Below are 21572 nucleotides of genomic sequence, written 5' to 3'. Positions count from 1 at the left end.
AGAGCTCCGTGCGCACTTTAAGGACTGTGCGCAGTTGCGTTTTCTATCGTTTTCGTATATATATATATATTATGTTATCTATATGTATGAGTGTTAAAAAGAAATTATGTAGTTACCTCATAATGCTATCACAACGTTACAAATTCCCATTCTTCTTTCGACATGTCCAGGATTTCAATTCCACCATCTTCAAACATGATCTGCAACCAAAAACACATATCCATCTTCAAACATACTCTGAGACCAAATACACATGCCCATTTCCAAATTGTTAAGTTTACAATACCATACACATGACATGACTGTGGAGTTTATCTACAAAGATCAACAGCTCTTACCGCATGTTTTTTGGAATGATTATCAAACCGTTTGATGACCCCAAATGACCTGCAATGTATAAACATAAAAAAAGAACTACTGAGCAAATGAAATTCTTTTTACAAGACAAATGCAAACTGAAACTTGACTGACATCTCCTATGAAAGAAATTAAAATGTAAAGTAGCAGTTAATGAGTCATTATAACTTTAACACACTCAGAAGTGAACTGCAGGACTTCAGTTCACCTAGTCTTTTCCGATGGAAAATAAGTCAATGAAAGTTTGTAAATATCTGTTTGAGGTCAATAGGTGTCTGTGAGAGAGCCATAACAAAACATTGACACTGTTAACTTCTGTTGATCTAGCCAGAAGTACACTAGCATCCCTGAGCCAAAGTTCGAATGCCGGACACCACAGCAGGGATATGATACCCAGTATCACTCCTACAGATTTCATATAAGTTATTCAAGAACCCAGACTTTAACAACTGTTGCCCCTGTATATGTGGAAAACAAATACAATTTTTGTTTTCCAATTTTGGCCCCTTGTATGGTTGTTTATCAAAAGTTTCCCAAGACCACGAAACTATACTCATGATTTCAGCAAGCACAGGTATTATTTATTCTATTTCAACTGTGGCCAACACGTAGGCGAAGAATATCAGTCATATTTAAAAAATCAGATACTATTACCAAGATTATTATTATCATACATAAAAAATACGCAAGTGTTCCTTAACAAGAGGAAAGTGACAAAGCAACATTTAAGTCGACCATTAATCACTTTTGATCCTCTAACGCTACTTAAATTTGTAAATTAACTAAAGTAAGCCAAGCAAGAACAAGCTTTGATATGACAAAGCACTAAGTTAACAGCACATAGGACCATGTATGGTTCCTTGTTATAACAAAGTTGGGATTTGTGAACAAGCCAAAATAACTTCCAATAACACACAATTATGTGGAAACCAAGAGACTGATCTGATATGAAAGAACTAAAGAGAAAATACATCTGCACCCTCTAGTTTGGGTCACTTTCACATACTTTATAGTTCTAGTTTTTGCAATCAAGTCCTTGTAATTAGCTAACAGTGGCAATCAACAGGAATTTTGTTTTTTTCTGAAGACAGAATAGTCACTTGAGGCTTATGTGCATGGTGAGTGCCATTTATAATGCTCATTAATTTTGATTAGGTTAGACTTTGATCCCTGCAGTACTGTCTGTGAGACCAACATGACAACAGAGAATCAAATGAAAACTGACATAAATTACAAGGACCAAACTCGTCCACAGAAAGGATAGGAAATCTTAGAAAGCACCAAAGGGCTCACAAGAAATCACAGCCATCTTTTGGAAGTGAGAGACTAAAACCAGGAGTAGAACCAGTTTTACACTACTAATTCCTGGTATTGCACAACAATTCCTAAGAATGTATGGTTATTAGACATCCTGAAATTACCTCTCATTTATGGGACGACGTATTCGTATCACTTCATCAATGCAATTACAAGCAGTACCACCTTGGCTATGGTCCTTACAGATAGGTTGAGAACTTCCTAAAAGAAAAGATAAAACGTGTCACAAGAGTTCAGACATTATTTTTCAGAAACATTGAATCACTACAATAGCGGACAATATTGATAATGTACTTTATCCAAACACTACCGTTATAAAGGAAAGCTCACCTATAGGAAAACCACCATTTGGATAAACCTTTACCAGAAAAGTGTCCCACAATTAGTCCAAATTTGCAAAAACATATCATGCACGCACACACACACAAATGAAAAATAAAAAATAAATATTTAAAAAATAAAATAAAAAAATAAACAAAAAAGACATTTCAGCAACAAAAACTTAACAAAGCCAAAAATGCATTAAATAGAAGAATTAAATTCAGTTTAGCCCCATGAGGTTTGGGAGTAACTTCATGTTAATCCCTATACTTTCAATTTCATCAGTTTACCCCTCAAACTTTTGAATTTTCCTCAAGCGTGACCAAATGTCCTATATTCTGTCCAAATCGGACGTTAACTGCTGATAATTTTAACCTTAACTGTGAGGCCAGTATCTAGAATTTGGGCAAATCAGACCTTATATGTCCAAATCGGACCTTAACTGTTGATAATTAAAAGTCAATTCAAACGGAATATGAGAATTTGGGCACGGCAGACAGAAATTGAAAAGTTCAAGGGGTAAACTGATGAAAATAAAAGTGTAGGGACTAACATGAAGTCACCCCCAAAACCACAAGGGGGTAAACTAATTAATTCTAAATAGAAATACTAATGTCACTCTCAAGTTACCAGCATCGTCTTACAATTCTTATGCTTTTAGTTATTGGTATTTTAAAAATTCAAGCGAGGCTCGTTCGATAAATTCTAACTGAACTTTAAGTACTAACTTCGAAATCAAAGAATGTGTCACGCTATTGTTTCTACCTTCCTCTTCTTTGTTTCAAAGCACATATCACAATAGTTCTGTGAAATGTCTAGACTGTATTCCTATCTTGTCATCTCATCAAGTATATTCAATTTGGAATGATCCAAACCATGTGCCTAAACACATCAAAGTAATTACTCTATATCTACAAACGTGTGTGAAGTAAACACTAGCCATTAGCATGCCCACACACAGCAGAACATAGTAGTTAAGCACAAATTTAGCACGTATTATAAACGCATGCATGCCCTTTAGACCATTTATTACAAGACCTTTATGGAAGAGTATACTACCAATAATTAGACAAAACCGTTAAATAATTGACCAAAATATTTGGAAGAACGACAAGCAAACCAACACTTACATCTTTTGCAGAGAACATTCCTTTTACTTTGGGAGAGGACACTGCCACCTGGCATGCTACTAGTTTCAATGCAGCAACTGATGACATCTTCGGTTTGGTAGGTCGGACACCGAGTTTTTCACGACAACCAACAGCACCACAATGGCAATCTTGATCTGCACCAAATTGAACGAACCTGCTGAAATTATTAGACTGGACTGTGATATAAAGGTAACAGCTAGTAGATTTATACACAATCGAAATCCAAGTTGATGATTCTAAAACATATGATTCTCAACCAAAGATGCAACAGTTAATCGAAGTACTCAATCAAAGGTTATGTAGGTGTCCATACTGATAATCATAGGTGAGGTGATCGCCCCTTTTTATGTCGCAAGTTGCAAAAATTCCTATTCTTGTTTCACCATCGATTATCCTTCACAAAACAATAGCCAAAAAGTCATGTAAGATATGATATAACTATTACAATGTTTAAATCATAATGAAGGCCAAGTAGAAGACCATTTTTGCATCTCAGTATTGGGACAACAGCTATGGTTTATGTATCTTGATTTGTTTCCCTTGTACGTGGCATCAATAACCATATCTCGATTGATTTCACATAAGTAAAAGTTTGTTTCTCCACGGTGTTTCATATTCCAGAGCCTTTCCTCACATGTTTTGTCATCAATAACTGTATGAAAGAAACAGCATTGGTTAATAGCTTTCAACTACAAAACAAGCTACGTTTACCCAAAGAGAAAGCAAAAATGACTAAGAAAATAGTTACCTTCTCCAACGTATTCTATCACAAATTCTCCTTGCTTAATATCTTCATCCGCCACAATTCCAGAACCACATTTCTCAGTCTACAATAAAGACCTTACTTTAACTCAGGATACAAAAAAGTGACTAAGAATGAAGAGAAGTTATAGAACAAACTATCCATTGATAAATTCATAACAAAGCAACATAATCAATCCCTTATGTGGAAAATAGGTTTGCCCATAATCAATCTTCTCATATTCAAAAGTTTATCACAGAAAATCCTGGATGAGTATTGGTCAAGTAGTCCAATGTAGTAGCAGAGCACCTAATTTCTAGGGAAAATGCCCAAATGCACAAAAACAGGGATTTTAAGGATTCTTGTTGATTTCTAATTGAAATCTTTTCTGTTAGTCTCTCTCTTCGTCGGCGGCGACCTCATCCTCGCCTCCACCATCTCCGGCGACCTCTTCCATGGAGGGACGTCTGTCCGCCACATCCTGATGAGCGCGCCGCTCTCCTCCGACCTCTTCTCATCTCTAGGCGCTCGTCGGTCGCCGCTGGTCTCTCGGCGCTCGTCGGTCGCGGCTCATCTCTCGGCGCTCGTCGGTCAGCGCTCGGCTGTCGTCGGTCTTCTCTTAGCGCTCAGCGCTCGGCGGTCGTCGGTCTTCTCTCGACGCTCGGCGGTCGTCGGTCTTCTCTCGGCGCTCGGCGCTCGGCCTCCATGGCCAAATCGAAGGCGTCGGGTGCGTGGTGAGGGAGGTGAAGCAGTTTTGATGAGGGAGGAGTAGGTACGATGAGGGAAGGCGCATGGTAAGGGAGTAGATCCGGTGTGTGAGGGTGCACAGGTCTGCGGTAGGTGTAGTTGTATTTTTGTAGCTGATAGGTAACTTGATTATTCGTGTTGTAGTTTTGATTGATTATTGGCGGTCAATAACTCGATTATGTTCTAGTATTTCTTCTTTTCTATTACAATAAGTTGATTATTGGGGGTCAATAACTGATTATTAGAGGTTAATAACACGATTATTAAGGGTCAGTAACCAGTGATTGGGGGCCAGAAACGGGTTACTGGGTATCAGTAACTGGTTACTGGGGTCGGTAACTGGTTATTAGGGGTCATTAACTGGTTATTGGGGGTAAGTAACTAGTTACAGGGGAAATTCCAGTGATTAGAGTCAGGCGGTCGGGAAATTCTGGTGACCGGAGTCCGACGGTCGGAAAAATTCTGGTGACCGGAGTCCGGTGAGATTCCGGCCAAGTATTCTCTCTTTCGTTTTCTCTCTCTATGCATATGTAAAGGGTGAGGACAAAATAGTCTTAAAATTCTATGGTTTGTTAAGACTTTAGTAAAGATTTGTGCATTTGGGCATAAAAAAGGTCACCTTATATTGAAATGGGCTAATGAAAAAGATTTTCATTGGAATGGGAAATAAGGGGTTTAAATTAGTACTAAATGGGCATTTTCCCTAATTTTTTCTATTCTTTTTTCTTTTTTGAAAAGGCATAGCACCTAATTAGTTGACCAGGATGCAAGGTTTTTAATAAAGATCCACCAACATAAGAGACCAACGTTTGATCAGACAGTCATTTATTTACAAAAAGAACTTCTTATCCTTCAACGTTAGTTTGTATGTTTAAAATGAAGACTACCAAGGTTGAACTCTCCGGTCTATGCAATCTTTCTTTATATGAATTATTCCCTTTTCAGAAAATGTATTACAATTTAATTACTTCAACATAAAACAGATACCTTGACCAGCTTCATCTTCTTCACAGGCCGGTGCTGGAATGGTTTGTTCAGACATGAACTTCCACATTTACAGCCTGAGGAGCAGCTAGACAGTAGCATCCTGCAGAATAATACAATCAACTTATTTCAGCCTGAATGTGAACTATACTATCACATAGAAAAATGAGGATCTTTTCCTAGATCTGCGAGCATTCAAAAATTTCAGGCCTAAGATTAAGTAGACAGGTATCGTATGCTTACCTCATCCATTAATTACATGCAACAAAGAGACTAAATAAATAAGAATCAGAGACCCACAAAGTGCATCACTCTATTAATGTAGATGTGTGCATTTCTCAATAAGAAAGCATTCCAACACTGCCTAATACTCTAATAGCTATACTACCTTGGTGAGAGGCAATGTCCAAAACAAGCACCACTCTCTAGAGACTGGACCACTGCCCAAGACTAAAGATGAGCAGAACTTACTACATGTAAGCAAACTTTATATCAAAATGAGAGTTAAAAAATCTGATATTAGGTAGAGAGACTATATTTGAGGATTCATGTTGAAACATCAAAGTATATAGACATTGTTGACCAAGATTTTCCTTACCCACAGTGGCAATCTCTACCACAAACACTCGGAGACCCTGGTGATGATGGGCCACATGAGCAGAATATTCCATCATCCTCAAGTCGTCTTTTAATCTTCTTAGTGAGATATATATCTTAAATTGTCAAAGAAACTAAAAAAGTAGAGAGAGAACTGAAGTGAAAGTACTTCAATATGGACTGATGTATAAAATGGAAACGCAGATGGAGTGTTTCATAAACAGTACGCACCAAAACAGTTGAACTTATGAGTTAAGAAAGACTATCAGAGGGATGCTTTTAAACAAGAAATCAGAAAAATATGCAGAAAGTGCCTGGAATCATTGAGTTGCAGTAAAGTTCCAAACAAAAATGATAGATCTGTTGAGTAAAGATTTAACTTGCATAGATAAAAGGATACTGCGCTTTATAAAAGTGTAGTTCATCGGTTTCCATTTATTGAGCCAATCTGGAAGTTCAAAATCCACAGGACTTCCAATCTGCTTCAGCAACTTGTTGAATACATTCCCAATGTGACTACGCTCCGAATGCTGAACACAAAAAATCATAAGCATAAAAGAAAAATGGAGTAAATACTAGCAGTATAGCAACCATTACTTGGCAAACAGCTACTCTAATATCCCATCAAAGCCACACGAACACTAACAAGAAGGAAACCAAAACTCTGTCAAGATTATCTAGAATTATTTCATCAGAATTCAATCAAGTAATAACGAACCAGCCAGAAGGCATATTGGAAAAGGAAGATCCGAGTAAAGATAACAGAAATTGTGAGGAAAGTGAAAAGATGAAGTCACATTATCAGTTTCATTCAGATCAAGAAATAAAACTGGAAAAATTTATGGATCCGAGTTGACTAGTTGAGTCGCGAATTGATGAAAAGAAAGGCAAGAACAACAAAGAAAGGAGAAATCACCTTCTTCATAGCAGGCATCGCACTAAGAACCGCGGCCTGCGGCGACAGTTGATTTTGGGAGGAGAGTGAAGTACTGAGGACTGGAGTCGGAGGATAACGATAAATCGTGGCTGCGCGCGGTTCGTCTACTTTCTTTTACTAGCGTCTCTCTGGCAAAGCCTCTTCCTTAATAACAAAAAAAAAAAATGTAAATAAGAAAATAGTTTTTTTTTTATCAGGAAAATTACAACTGCATAAGTCTAACTCACGACATTTCCCTTATTAAGAGCAAGTGCACCTCACAGGCAAGACCATGGTCTGGCCTCTTAATCGACCCACAAAATTAATCCAGCGCATGGCTTAATTACTGCCCGACTAAGACGCGGTCGACAAAGCCCTATGTTTAGTCTTGGAGAAATTTTTAAATATTACGAGAGAACCACATGACAGTTTGATATGGTCCTGCATTCCAATCAGATTTAGACATGTGGAATTTTACAACTAAAATATAACTAATATTTTTTATATTTTATGAAATGACATTCAAAGGTATTATCTATTTAACTGTATCTTGTTTGGTTTACTAATTTACTCTAGTAAGACATAGACACGATGTGTTTGTTTCAATTAAGACAAAATTTCGTAAAGTTTTGAGTTGGCTTTATAATGGTAAAGATTTTAATCTTCAAATTACAACAAACAAACAAATATATGTAAACGCGTAATTAATTTACAGCTAATTAAATATATTGAAAATTATTGCCCTAGCTATATGGTAATAGACGTCGCATGTTTGTGTTGACCAGGTAGCATGGCTGCAGGCAGATGCGCGCGGATTGAAGCATCTTAATTTGGCAGCCACCTTGTTCACGTATCATATGATATGCTGCGTGTTGTTTTACACTTACTAGAAGCTAGCCTAAAAACCATCGCTGTACGTACGTATATATAGCAGATTGTTCCGATCCATCGATTGACCAACTCCATTTAAGTTGCTGATATCAATTAGCTAGCAAGAGGGAAGCCAAAGGAGTCATCACTTGGGAAAAGTCCCGGAAGGTAGGTTGCTGCTTGCCAGGCTTATATTGCCCGGCCGCGACTGTGAGTCAACAAAACATCCTACAATAATATATATATATCATTTAATTACAGATATATAACTTATATATCTGATATAAGTATATGAAAGGAGGCATTTGTAGTACATGATGATGTTAGATTGTTAGGAAAATATTCAGTTGTATCTTGTATTTAGAGAAGAAATATTCTGCATATTACTTTCCCTACCCTTATATATTCAATGATTCTGTATCAATGAAATTCAATTCACCAAATTCTATTTCTATTCCATCTTAATTTTCAGATGAATACTCACAGACTCACTACAGTACGTCAAGATTAAGACTGCGCCCTAATAAACCCTACCAGCTACACAACCGCAGCCACGACTTGAACCACAAATATATATTAATTATTCTAGCTAGCTACCATTTCTGTCATTCTGGTCCCCGAGTCTCGTTTCCCGTCGATCGGCCGGCGTCGTCGTCCACGTCTTTTTCAGCCTTCTTCCATCATGTTTTAATCATAAAATATATCAGTAAACAAAGCAAATAAACTGACTAGCTATAAATATATCGATCAACGGAGAGATCGACAGATAGAAAGAGCATGCAGTGGTAGCGACCAGAGTACTAGTCTCTGGCCGGTGCTTGCATTGCTAGGCAGGCAGGATCAACACAGTACCGGCAGCCACGATCGCACCACATCCTCGCCGGCGACACAAGATCGATCATGGCAGGAGGGACAACATTGGAGTACACACCGACATGGGTGGTGGCTTTTGTGTGTTCTATTATAGTCTTCATATCTTTAGCTGTCGAGAGATTACTTCACTATACTGGCAAGGCATGTCTAGCTACCTCCATCTCATAGCTCCACCGTACCGCTCTCAAATTAATCTCTATGATCGATCTCTAGCTTAATTTTTATATATGTTTAACTATATAAGTTTTCCTTCACTTCGTACAGTATCTCAAGAGAAAGAACCAGAAACCTCTCTTCGAGGCCTTGCAGAAGATCAAAGAAGGTGCTCCTCTAAATCTTTTAATTATTTCTAGCTTTTCTCTCTCTCTTTTTGATCGGTCTGAATTGAGAGTTCGAAGAATACCTAGCTACTTAATCAGTTACGCTGATTGATTGTGAATTTGTGATATATGCAGAGTTGATGCTTTTGGGGTTTATATCACTCCTGCTGACGGTGTTCCAAGGACCTATAGAAAAGATCTGCATATCAAAGAAACTGGCCAGTCATTGGCTGCCTTGTAATGAAGAAGAGTCGGAGTCAACGTCAACGACTGCCCATTTCCAGACCAGCAGCTTCTTCACTAGTAACTACTATTCTCGGCATCTGCTGCTTTTTCCAGCCGGGACTGCCCGTCGCCTTCTTGCAGATGACTCCGAGACCTCTAAATCCGGTTCCACCGGCACCTGTTCAGAGGTAGTAATTAATTAGCTAGGTCAACGTCAATTTCATTTTCAATCCTAGCCTAAAAGTCCTATATATTGATATTAAATTTCTGTATTGTGAAATTATCAGTATTGTTCAACCAATTAATTAACTTGCTCCATTATTGAATATTTTTGTGTCTTACCGGAAACGATCTATTATGTGTGGGACATACGTCACATCTATCACAGATTGAAAAATCAGTTGAACGTTTCAAACAAATTAAGTGCCACGAGAATCAAGCTCATGAGGCAGAACTTGGTTATATACTTGAACAGACCTTACATATTATATATGCTCTGAAAGGGTTGCACAACTAATATTTCTTTTGTTTTCACCTAATAACTTGGAACATTGAGGTAAATTTTAGTGTTCTGAATACTGATCTGATTAATTTATGCAGGGGAAGGTCCCATTGCTATCCACGACTGCATTGCATCATCTACATATTTTCATATTTGTGCTAGCTGTGGTGCATGTGTCGTTCTGTGCTCTAACCATTATTTTTGGAGGAATTAAGGTACCTTCTCAAGCCCTAGCTTTATTATCGTTTATATTTATATATGCCACCGAGAATTCTTTGACTGCTAGATATATAGCTTGCCTGTGCTTTTGATCGAAAACGCATGCGTTTTGTTTCTTTATTATTGTTACATATATAAACACACACTGATATATCCTGTTAAATGACGTGTAATTAACCTGTGGTATTTCAATCTAACGGAGTAGATACGTCAATGGAAACAATGGGAAGATTCTATAGTGAGAAAAGAGTACAATCCAGAAGAAGGTATAAACGATCCTCTATAGTATATGCTCGTGTACATATGCATATAAATAATGTTGTATAGTTGAAAGTTTTTACAGTTATTAATCGATATGTTACCCTAAACGCTCTTGCAGTTTTGACAGAGAAGTTCACTGCCGTCCAAGACCATGAATTTATCAGGGGTCGTTTTCTGGGTATCGGAAAGAATCAAGCTTTTCTGGGTTGGTTGGTGAGTCATGCTAGTAATTTAGTCGCTTGGTAATTTAGCTACTAATTAGTTATTATTATTAAAACTCAGCAGAAAGTAACCTGACCGTTTTCCAAAAAAATAAAAAATAAAATAAAATTCAAAATCGATCAGTAAGTTTAGCTAAATGATAGCTAATGATCAATCGAGTACTCAATCTCTTTGATTGTGATTATGAGCAAATACTACATTACTACGGACGGCACGCATCTCTTTTTCATCACATAAATAAACTGGATAGATGATATATAGATCGATCTTATAGCTAGCCTTGAGACGTTTCTAATGCGTATCTGATAAATGCAGATCAGGAACCTCCAAAGTTGGCACCACAATGGCCTTATTAATAGGTTCAAAATGCATTTCAATTTAGCTTGGGAAATATCTATGTATATTAGTGTAAGAATTAGGCTTTGTAAGCTCGATCACAAATTCATAATCGTTGAAATGAGCATTATGCATGCGATTCGATCACGTACGTACTACGAACTGGTGGAAGAGATCTCCTGGTGGAAACGCTCTATCATTACGCTTGATTACATTTAATTAAATCTCATTAATTAAACGATTTCTTATATATACATATCAACGTATCAATTTCATAAAATTAATTTTGAGAAAAATACAAATCCCATAACGGGACCTTAATTACGTGGTGCTGGACCCATACAATTCATAATTAATTATCTTCCTCCTACCCTGCTCCTTTTTCAGATTGCATTTTTCAAGCAATTTTATGGGTCTGTGACCAAAACAGATTATATGACAATGCGACTAGGCTTCATCAAGGTAAGCCATAAACAAATAAATTAGTTGCTGTTATTTCTAATTCTTGCTTCTTTTTTTGCCCTTTCTGCATATTAGTTTCGTAAAGAAACTTCATGTTCTGTTTATATTTTCATGCAGACACATTGCAAGAGAAATCCAAATTTTAATTTCCACAAGTACATGGTACGTGCCCTCGAGGCAGATTTCAAGAGAGTCGTTGGAATAAGGTGATCCGTTACAATATTAGCTCAGATTATGATATACACACACACACAAAGATTATCAGGTGTGGACATCTGTACGGGTTTTCCGTACGGATTTCTGCCGTTTCTTCACCGTTTCAGCGCCGGCAACGCTGTTTCTTCTCTCCGACTTGATCTCAAACCTCCCCCGACGGTGTTAGAATGAAGAAGAAGGCCGGAGAGATCGCAATCGGAGGTCCACCATGATCGGTCGTGAAGTTCTGAGTGAGATTGCTGCACAGACCTCCGATCGCAATCTCTCCGGCCTTTTTCTTCATTCCAACACCGTCGGGGGAGGTTTTGGATCACTCCGGGGAGAAGAAACGGTGTCGCCGACGCTGGAATGGTGGAGAAATGGCGGAAAACCCGTACGGACGTCCGCACCTGATAATCCTTGTATATATATATATATAGTTTCAATGGTTGTTAATTAACTCGCTAATTAATATTCATAGATTACCCTAACTAGCTAATCGCTCATAGTTAATTAGCTTTATGTTGATTCTTTAACAATGATTTTCAGTTGGTACCTCTGGATGTTTGTAGTCCTTTTCTTGTTGCTGAATGTTGCTGGTAAGCTACCTATATATCCATTGATTGTAACCTGCGTAGAGCTGGGATTTCAAAACCATGCAGCTAATTAGTACGTTAAGATATGTTACTAAACATATATCACATATGTCAATCTTATACGTACAGGTTGGCATGCCTATTTCTGGATAGCATTCGTTCCGTTCATTGTAAGCTTTCCAAACCACTTATTCTACTTCAACTGCAGACATGCCAATCTGATTATTAACTATTACATGAGTGTTGTATTTGTATAGATACGTTTCCGTACTACACTACTACGTACGCACAGTACAGATATGCTTAATTATGACTTACAATGATATATATCTCTACTATTAGAAAACCAGACACCTTCTTTGCACACATTACATATTTTCTCTAAATAATTAAGGTAATTACTTACTAATTGTTGTCTCTCGTACATGCAGCTTTTACTTGCTGTTGGCACCAAGTTGGAGCATGTTATAATCCAGTTAGCCCATGATGTCGCCGAGAAGCACATCGCAATAGAAGGAGACTTGGTGGTTCAACCTTCAGACGATCACTTCTGGTTCCGCAGGCCTCGATTGGTTCTCTTACTCATTCATATCATCTTGTTCCAAAATTCTTTTGAACTCGCACTTTTCTTCTGGATATGGGTATGTAACTGCATGACATCTATACTTACGTATATAATAACGTACTGTTTAGTATCAGAGTTATTGATCCATGGATCTCTTGCATGCAGATTCAATATAAATTTGATTCCTGCATGATGGGGAAAATTGGTTACGTTATCCCAAGACTTGTAATCGGGTAAGCTACTGATACTTGTCAAGATGTGTGTTTGTATATTGTACACATATATACATATTAACTATTTCGATCTGATACGTTTGTTGTTCTCTTCTTAATATATGTATGGGGAATCATATATATCCATTCTCAGAGCATTTGTCCAGTTCGTCTGCAGCTACAGTACGTTGCCACTGTACGCAATTGTCACACAGGTGAGTAATGTTGAAGGATATATAAATGAACTTATAATTAGCCTCGAAGATTTTAGAGAGACGTATGTATATTAATGATCGAGTACGTGTGTATTGAGTTAGATGGGAACATCTTTTAAGAACGCAATATTCGACGAACACGTACAAGTGGGACTTGCTGGGTGGGCTAAATCGGCAAAAAAGCACCAGGCGGCTTTGAGGAAGGCAGCTACTAATGGTAACGGCAGTAGTAGTGGTTCTAGCAAAGTCAGTCATAGCAGCAAATACAAATTGCACAAAGAAGAGGCAACTTCTGTGTCCAACACAACATCGGGGAAACTTGAATTGGCTCAAGTTTCCGTTCATGCGGGAGAAATTCAGCCTCATCAGCAGCCACCCGCCAATGATCATGTATAAAAATTCAATCGATGGATCCACCAAAACATCTGAATGATCGATTGAAAATCATTTGATGGAACCAGAAGCAGCTACATGAGTACCTTTCATTTATGTTCTCCTTGCCACTTCTTCCTCTCCCATGGCACAATTGTCTTTCCTTCTCTCTGCCCGTTTTCTTGTAAGTTGGCCCTTTAAACGAGAGCGTATTCAGCGCACCCGTCCATCTTCGTCGTCCATTTGATGCGGACTTTTGACTTTTTAAAATGGACGGCTGAGATGGACGAGTGCGCGACGCACCCGGGTGCGCTGTATAATTTTCACCTTTAAACATGTATTGTAGAGCTATACACTCTACCGGCGAGCTGCTTAATTTTCTTGTGGATTTTGTTTCTACGCATGTTATGATCAAACATACTTTGTTCTTAGAACAATACAGGCAATACTAAAGTAAAGTCAAGAACACAATTATAACAACCATTACTACTGCCACCGTGGCTCCTAGGCTGGCTACTTCTCGAAGTTTATTTGTGAGAACAAGATTACTCGGAGATAAATTCTTAGGTGCATCAGCTGCACCACCTGACACGCACCCAATCATCTTTTGACACGTGTTTTTTTTTTTCACACCTGCCATCTTCTTCTTCCTCCTCCTTTCTCCAGTCGAAAACCGATCCCCTCCAATCTTCTTTCCCTCTGCCGAGCCGCCGCCGCCTCCGCCTCCACCGTAAAGGAAGAAGCTTCGCCGGAGGAAGGAAAAAGAAGCTTCACCGGGGAAGAGGAAGGAAGATGATGCCTCCACCAACCCGTGTAAAGGAAGAAGCTTCGCCGGAGGAAGAAAGAAGCAGCGCCGGAGCAGAGGAAGAAGAACGCAGGTGGACCCGGGGGGGGGGGGGGGTGCTTGGAAAAATAAAAAAAACACAACAACAACAACAACCACGTGTCGCTATATGACTGGTGGGTCGCACAAGACACGCACCTAAGACTCTCTCTTACTTGGAAGTTTATTAGTGATCAATAACTAATGCATATCACAGCTTGTTACGCAACATACAGGCAAAACCTTTCTAGTTGTGCTAATTTCTCATGCATATGACCCTAAATGTAAACCTCTGGAAGATATCCTTAATGGAATGACTTCATAGTTCATACCACGTATTAGAACAGACAGTCCCAGGATATCTTCGCTTTTTTCTTCAGTAGAAAACAAAGGGCAGGCCAAGCCTAGACAGAGAGAAAGTAACAAATCTCTTGAGAGTATATGCCATATGACACATAAATCTAAATGGCCCCACACAACCACAACCGAAAAGTTGCCAAAAGTGCATGTTCAAATCTAGAAATGTTTTCCAGTACAAGTTTTTTTCTTTTTCTTTCAAAGGATGTTAAATAACAGAAACCAACATTACATTACATACGAGTCTATGATTAAAAGTAAAAAGCCCCAGAGTCCCCACCTGGGCCCAGCACACAGTACTTGGAACAAAAGACTATTGTAGCTGCAAACAGAACAGGCAGCTTCACTCATTCTTCTGCAGCACTGGCAGCACTTAGGTCCACACTGAGATCAAGAACCTGATCAAGCATTCCAGGTAACTAGTTAAACCCTTGTTAGATACAAAACACACTCGGACACCAGTGAAAAGAAAGAAGGGCTTGTTAGTCAAAAGTAGTTAGCGTAGTAAAGCATTTCCATTTGAATTTAAATGACGGGAAAACACATCTGAACTGATTCACCCTAGTATGATTGAATTTCTTACCTTCCCTGTTATCAAGGTATACATGTTGAGCACATCCATGACAGTAGACTCAAAGTGTGTTGTTGCATCATAACTCTGTTGATCATTAAAAGGCACTGGTCAAGTGTACATCGTTTATAAAACTTGAAAATAGAAACCAAGGCTTGAACATGACTCACAGTTGATATAAAGCAATTGTCCAAAACGGGTTCATTGACCGGCTCATATCTGTCATATATATCAAAAAATATTTCTTCAACAGGCCCTAAAAGGTCAATTCCTGGCTTTAGCTCAGTCTGTGGATTATCAGTTTCCGCTTCCGTTGACACAAACGCAATAAACTTTCCCTTCGGAGCAACATTGTGAGAATAAGAGGAACAGAAAAGATACCTGTTTCATTCATTAAAACATCAGACTGCAGCCTGAAGAAATATAATACAGAGAGAGAGAGAGAGAGAGAGAGAGAGAGAGAAGAAGAGTCATAGTCTAGGGTATATAAGATCCCAAAAGGCCTCTTCTACTTGCCAACCTTTACCTTTTTTTTTTTGGTAGGCACTTTGGCCATGAAGTTGTAGTAGGACAAACTTACGCATAACACAAATGTTGTCATGGACCTCTTTTAACACTAAATGAAAAACCCCTAGTACAGCATAATTAAAACAACTAGGGCCCATTTATCGTTTTAGTGTCGCACAAATTATACAATTTCAATCTTCCTTAAACATATAGAAAGACGTTTCTTTATCATGGATAAAACAAGCTATTCATGGAATTATGTTGGTAGACCTATACTGAGAAAAACCTTACCAACTAGCCATGTTGAGTAGGAAAAAAAAAAATCACATCAGACTGAGCATACCCTCAGATAGGACTCAGAGTTTATGAGGTGTCCAGACTTTACAGAGCCATGATATGTCCATATGCTCAAGTGCTCAACTAATCAGACTCGTTAAGCATATTCTACACGGAGAACAATCCCTATTCCTGACAATTGAACATCTTGATTACTTGGTTCTTTTAACCCAGTAAGGCCCTCTCAAATGAATGATAAAAAGAAAACTAAAAAAGGGAATAAGAAATATAATAATAATAATATTTCCGGTTCTACTTACTTAAGAGAACAGCAATATTATCACAGAAATGAGAGCATTACTTGCAGTTTATGGGAAAACTTACATATCTGATCTGCGACCCAACTGCTTTTGAGGCAAGATAACCTGCACTGAATGACAATCATTTGTGTTTGGGATCGGGTGGCTCATTATGGCGATAGCCCTTGCAACCTTACCAACCTTTCTGACCTGTTGAAACACTTCAAATCTTCAGTTTAAGTACAAGATAACAGCATTGTACTTGACCCATCAAGCTTGACATAGAAGAAACGCGAAGACATACGAGCCAACAAGTTAATAGAAGCATTTGCATTTCCAGACAGTAGAGGTAATATATTGATCCCACCAATATGTATGATGGGATTATAATATCAATCTATCTGCAGCTTCTTCACTCTGTTTAATTCCAGAAGACTCGTCGTCCATCTTATTTGCACTTTCATTCATCAAAATGTTTACTTTCTTATCAAAGATAATCTAAGGACCTCAAATTCTATGCAAACTCAGAAGAATCACCCAATTTACCTTGTTGGGCAAGTAAGAAGGGTCACAAACAACTTTCGTGCATTTAGCAGTTTCACCTTCAGATGTAACACCAATAACTTTCCCTTCCTCATTGAACTCCACCTGGGATCAGGCAGGAGAAAACTCAGTGTCCAGACTAGATAACATGAGAACAGCAATTCCCAATTGTCGAGTAAAAGAGAAAAAAAATGATGCAATAGTTGAAGCATAGTGTTAAATCCATAAAATACGAGGACAGTAGGAGTACCTTGCATTCAGGTTTATTAAGCATATAAGTGCCACCATACACCGCACTAAGTCTTGCAAATGCCTGCATAAAGCCCCACTCAGAAAAGAAATGAATATCTTTACTGACCTTCACCGACAGTTATACTCGTACAATAGAATATAAAGTGACAGACCTGAGGAAGCTCTCCTAGTCCATACAACGGATAAATGTATGGAGACCCTCCTTGAAAACGTGCAATAGATTCCGCATAAAGCTATGAAGAAAACAATAGGGAATACTCAAGTGAATGACAATGACGAAACAACTGATTCACGAAAACTAAAGGTCTAGAGATACAAAAACCAACTCATCTCAATCCAGTACTCACCTTCATCCTCTTCACAGTATCCAGTGCAGGTTCATCCAGGTAGCGATCATCTCTATGAAGTGCTAATGCGTGCCCAATGAAGTCAATAGTGTTGTCATCAAGACCATATTTTCTGTTGCAACATTGAACACACATGAATTAGCAAATGTTTTCAGGTGCTTAGCATGTTCATTACAGGTATGTTATCAACTCTTTTCTTAAGTAATTAACTATATACACTACACAATAAATGTAGCCATTGGTCAACTAAATTTACCCATCAAGTATTATTCCGACCAAATAATATGCACTCAGATGATTCAAAAAAAAAAAATTATTCTTTTTAATATAGTCCATCAAGAATACACCTTTAAAAATCCTGTCAAACGCATCATGGAAATTAATTTCAGAAAGGGTAACATCCAAGCACTTACGCTATCAGTTCTCTAGTTGTCACTCTTGTTAAGTCCATTCCCTCGTGTGTTCTGGGATCACTTTCATTATAATCTTGAACATATATGAAGAACTTGCGGGCACGGCGCTTTTCAAACAGACCCATGAGTGGAGATTTAAGTGCCTCCATATCATTTGCTGGAACCTTGTGAACCTATTGCAATGGATAAACACTTGTAAGGGTTCAGACCAAAATTATACATCAATGTGTAAGAATAATCAAGAAGTGCAGCAAGTCAACAACTTTTACTTTTCCTTTATTATAGACAAAGCCGCCGTCCACAGCTTTGAAGGACAAATACTTGGTAACATCTGTATGAATGAGGACACGCACTAGAGTTCCATTGGCCATCATAAACTAAGACATAGAAAAATAAAACAGGTTAGGGAAACTTAAAGCAAATAAGAAGTAACCTGTAGATTGTGGCAAAAGCACAATGCAAAGCAATATAAAAGACAAAATGCACCTTAGGGACCATGTCCACATTATAATCCCTACTAGAGCCCAACTGTGCTGGGGGCTTATCATCTCCCCTGAACCTCTTCCAGAGCTGCAAGAAAATAGTTTAACAAGACATAACACAGAAACCAGAATACAAGTATAAAACGGGTACTTGTCCACAAGTTAAAGAATATGCGGCAGAATGGGACCTGAATAAGATTGAGTGATGCGCACTCTCCTCCATAATAGTCATTCCTATCCATGTGTAGAACCTGTATCAAGTGGTTATATCAACACCAAGCGATCTTTAGCTAAAGAAGAGAAGAGTAAAGGTGCGAACAATTCTTGAAACAGGCAGTAAATATGTACTCAAAAAGAGGCCTGAACAAATATTATTGGGACATAATAATAAGGAATTCAGTATAAGAAAACTTGGGCTGTAGTAAAGTTTCAAGCACAAACAAAGGACAACTTGAAAGGAAATTTTAGTCCACAATGGTTGCAGATCGTTCAAAATAAATCCATATCGACGGGCAGTTGTATGCATCTTTTAACAGGTTGAAGATAGGATGAAAAGCAGTTGAAGTTTCAAGTGTATGCGAATTAAGTTCAAGTGACTAAATAGTAGATCTGCCCGATTGCGATTGCAAACGGATCTCATGGATCCCCGATTTGTGAGGCAAGGAGAGTGAGTAGAAGTGAAACCTTGAGGCCGTCAACGGAGAGAAGACCGCTGAGGATGCATTCCTTGAGACCAGTTCCCAACACTATGACGTCATACTGCTCATCCATCGCCTCTTCCTGCTGCTTTGCTTTGCTTTGCTTGATCTAAACAGATCACGATTCCTCTTCCTCCCTAGGGTTTGTTTCTCTTTCGTCTTTCCTCACCGAGTCTATCTCTGTCTTGCTCTGTCAATCATATATGTATTGGATTTACCACGCACGACTAATAATATTGCCCAACGAAGATGCTTTCTTCTCTAAGGAGAAAAAAAAAAACGAATAGATGCTTTGTGTGTTGAGTAGGAAAACCGAGATACATTTATTTATTTTTTTTATTTTTTTAGTCATATGACTAAATATTAAAGAGAAATTTTAAATACACACTCCTAATATCTTAATACACCTCTTACTTAATACACCACCTATCAAGTTTAATACATATTTTAAACTGTCTAAAATACCCTTAATTTATGAAATATTCAACTATTTAATATAATCAATATATATTTACTATTTGGTACCTCTTTTTACATATTATTTCGTCTAATTTTTGGTTATCATCGTTCAATTTATAATCAAATGATTATTGTTATATCCCAACTCCAAATCACCAATACAAGTTTTCAAAATTCACAAACTAGTAAAACTGTATAAGTACAATAGCTATTAAACATAGATAGCTAGTTACTCGATAAAACATGTCATGATAAAGATGCAGTACTTAATTGACAATATGATATGCAAGATCAAACTAAAGCTGATACAGATACAAAAAATAAAAAAAAGAAGAAAGAAGACAACCCAAATGAATTGTGGAACAGAGTTTGGGTTAGGAAAGAAGACGTGTTTTCGATATTTTAGGGTAGAAGATGTTGAAAAAAATACTTCTAACGCGAATTTTTTTTTTTTTTAATAATAGATGTTTGTTTTGGTCATTTAGCTTACCTATATAAAATCTTAATAGAAATATAAAATAATAGAGACGTGTATTAAGAGATTAGGGGTGTGTATTAAGATATTATGGGTGTGTATTTAAAATTTCTCAAAAATATACATCTCACACTTAATACACCACCAAATACTAAATTTTAGTAACCGACATTATAGACTACCATGTACCGAAAGGAATATTTAGTAGCACTTATTAGAAAACCACCCTACGCAGAGGGAGTTTCCCCAGGCTTAATAATGAGAGTCATTCTAATGAGGACCCTTAAGTCGCAGACTAGTTGAAGACTTTTCAGTTTATCCCACTTTTCGATCTTATATACATATCTTAACTGTTCAGTTTATAGGTATTTATGAGTTGATCATTTTTTGAAAATTTTCAACCATATTGAAAATCGTTAAGACATTCATAAGTGTGATTTACTAATTATGAACTTGAACGGTTCATGTTTGACATATTTGGTTCGTCCATTAATTTGATATAGTTTGTCACCTTAATGATCACTGATTCGGCTGAAAATTTGTAGGAATGATCTAATCATATAGACTTAAAAACTGAATGGATGAGATGTTAAGATGTGATCAAAAAATAGGTCTTTTAAACCATAAACCGAAAAATCCTCAACTAGTCCTCATTATAGAGGTCCTCACTAGAAGAGCTCCCCAAATACAATAAAAAAAAACCCTAAAAAAACTCATATACCAACAACCCATAATTCCCCAAATCCTAACAGGATTTGCAATTCTGGCCCAAGCCCAAAATCTTTTGCCTTGTGCACCCAACTGTGGCACTCCATCGCCATTGTCGACTGCCACTCCCAAATCCATCCCAGACCAACTAGCCGCTTGCCTTTGGCCACCACACAAGTTACCGAGAGTCCCAACAACTCGAAGGCGGCCACCAGAGCGGACTAACCAAACACCACCGTTGGGATTGAAATTCACAGCAATAAGGCCAAGTCGTGATTCAAAATCCCAGCCGGGATTCAAACTGCCGTTGCCGTCACCAAGAGCCAACGCTCCATCTAGCGTAAGGTAAAAGAACTCCATGACAATCCAATCACCAATTAGACCACCCGATCGATTTGGCCAGCCAACTTGCTGCCATGGTGTGTCGCCGTTACCATCCAACACCTCGCCGCAGCCTGGCCTAAAGGATCCAAACCAGAAACCATGGTTCGACACTATAACGCCGTCATCAATGCCAACGACCCCATAGGAGGTACACCATTTGTTTTGTTTTTTTTAGGTTAGTGAATAATGTGAATGCACTTGGCATTTGCTAATAATATAGGTTTTTTTTTTTTTTTGTTAGTCTGATTCAGGTGTCATTTGACATTTATTGTTAGACTAGATCTGGCTGTTTAACAACATTTTGAGCAGTGGATGATAACGAGGGTCATTCGTGACATTTAACCTTGATCTTGTAAGATCGTTGATTAATGGACGGAGCTTGACTTTTTTTTTTTCAAAAA

At 37.9% G+C, this 21572-nt stretch overlaps 3 protein-coding genes across 3 annotated transcripts in view; 1 reads left to right on the top strand and 2 right to left on the bottom strand.

Annotated features, from left to right (window-relative positions):
* The window catches only part of LOC101308312 (histone-lysine N-methyltransferase ASHH3-like), an 8457-nt gene extending 1256 nt beyond the window's left edge, over window positions 1-7201 (bottom strand). The window contains exons 1-12 of the mRNA XM_004287148.1: window positions 7133-7201; window positions 6617-6746; window positions 6218-6332; window positions 5623-5722; window positions 3895-3973; window positions 3627-3798; window positions 3460-3540; window positions 3126-3300; window positions 2005-2032; window positions 1779-1875; window positions 339-387; window positions 117-200 (exon numbers count right to left, since the gene is read on the bottom strand). Of these exons, the coding sequence (XP_004287196.1) occupies window positions 129-200; window positions 339-387; window positions 1779-1875; window positions 2005-2032; window positions 3126-3300; window positions 3460-3540; window positions 3627-3798; window positions 3895-3973; window positions 5623-5722; window positions 6218-6332; window positions 6617-6746; window positions 7133-7150 (1116 nt within the window). The 5' untranslated portion in view covers window positions 7151-7201 and the 3' untranslated portion in view covers window positions 117-128. The remainder of the gene's footprint in view (window positions 1-116; window positions 201-338; window positions 388-1778; window positions 1876-2004; window positions 2033-3125; window positions 3301-3459; window positions 3541-3626; window positions 3799-3894; window positions 3974-5622; window positions 5723-6217; window positions 6333-6616; window positions 6747-7132) is intronic.
* A 1565-nt stretch (window positions 7202-8766) lies between these two features.
* On the top strand, window positions 8767-14059 carry LOC101308015 (MLO-like protein 1-like). The gene is made up of 14 exons (XM_004287147.1): window positions 8767-9016; window positions 9140-9197; window positions 9331-9608; window positions 10021-10137; window positions 10347-10407; window positions 10521-10615; window positions 11348-11422; window positions 11540-11628; window positions 12167-12216; window positions 12343-12383; window positions 12645-12854; window positions 12944-13011; window positions 13145-13205; window positions 13308-14059. Exons 1-14 carry the CDS (start codon window positions 8903-8905, stop codon window positions 13599-13601), a joined length of 1611 nt encoding a protein of 536 aa, XP_004287195.1. The 5' UTR covers window positions 8767-8902; the 3' UTR covers window positions 13602-14059.
* A 748-nt stretch (window positions 14060-14807) lies between these two features.
* On the bottom strand, window positions 14808-19385 carry LOC101307719 (rab GDP dissociation inhibitor alpha-like). The gene is made up of 13 exons (XM_004287146.1): window positions 19132-19385; window positions 18636-18698; window positions 18452-18535; window positions 18235-18342; window positions 17966-18138; window positions 17553-17664; window positions 17358-17438; window positions 17204-17266; window positions 16957-17058; window positions 16496-16620; window positions 15499-15709; window positions 15341-15415; window positions 14808-15155 (listed from the first exon to the last, which is right to left on the bottom strand). Exons 1-13 carry the CDS (start codon window positions 19216-19218, stop codon window positions 15105-15107), a joined length of 1335 nt encoding a protein of 444 aa, XP_004287194.1. The 5' UTR covers window positions 19219-19385; the 3' UTR covers window positions 14808-15104.
* Window positions 19386-21572: the final 2187 nt, after the last annotated feature.

The sequence above is a fragment of the Fragaria vesca genome, linkage group LG1, assembly GCF_000184155.1.
Source record: "Fragaria vesca subsp. vesca linkage group LG1, FraVesHawaii_1.0, whole genome shotgun sequence".
Lineage (NCBI taxonomy): Eukaryota > Viridiplantae > Streptophyta > Magnoliopsida > Rosales > Rosaceae > Fragaria > Fragaria vesca.
This window is presented reverse-complemented; position numbering and strand designations above follow the sequence as displayed.

Bases quoted from the DNA above. Each gene is read 5' to 3' on its own strand.
- LOC101308015 (XM_004287147.1), top strand. From the start codon at position 8,903: ATGGCAGGAGGGACAACATTGGAGTACACACCGACATGGGTGGTGGCT. The intron at 9,198-9,330 runs GTGCTCCTCTAA...TGATATATGCAG, and splicing joins CTTGCAGAAGATCAAAGAAG to AGTTGATGCTTTTGGGGTTT. The intron at 12,217-12,342 runs GTAAGCTACCTA...TTATACGTACAG, and splicing joins CTTGTTGCTGAATGTTGCTG to GTTGGCATGCCTATTTCTGG.
- LOC101307719 (XM_004287146.1), bottom strand. From the start codon at position 19,218: ATGGATGAGCAGTATGACGTCATAGTGTTGGGAACTGGTCTCAAGGAA. The intron at 17,665-17,965 runs GTAAGTGCTTGG...ATGTTGCAACAG, and splicing joins ACAACTAGAGAACTGATAGC to AAAATATGGTCTTGATGACA. The intron at 15,710-16,495 runs GTAAGTTTTCCC...TGAATGAAACAG, and splicing joins TTGGGTCGCAGATCAGATAT to GTATCTTTTCTGTTCCTCTT.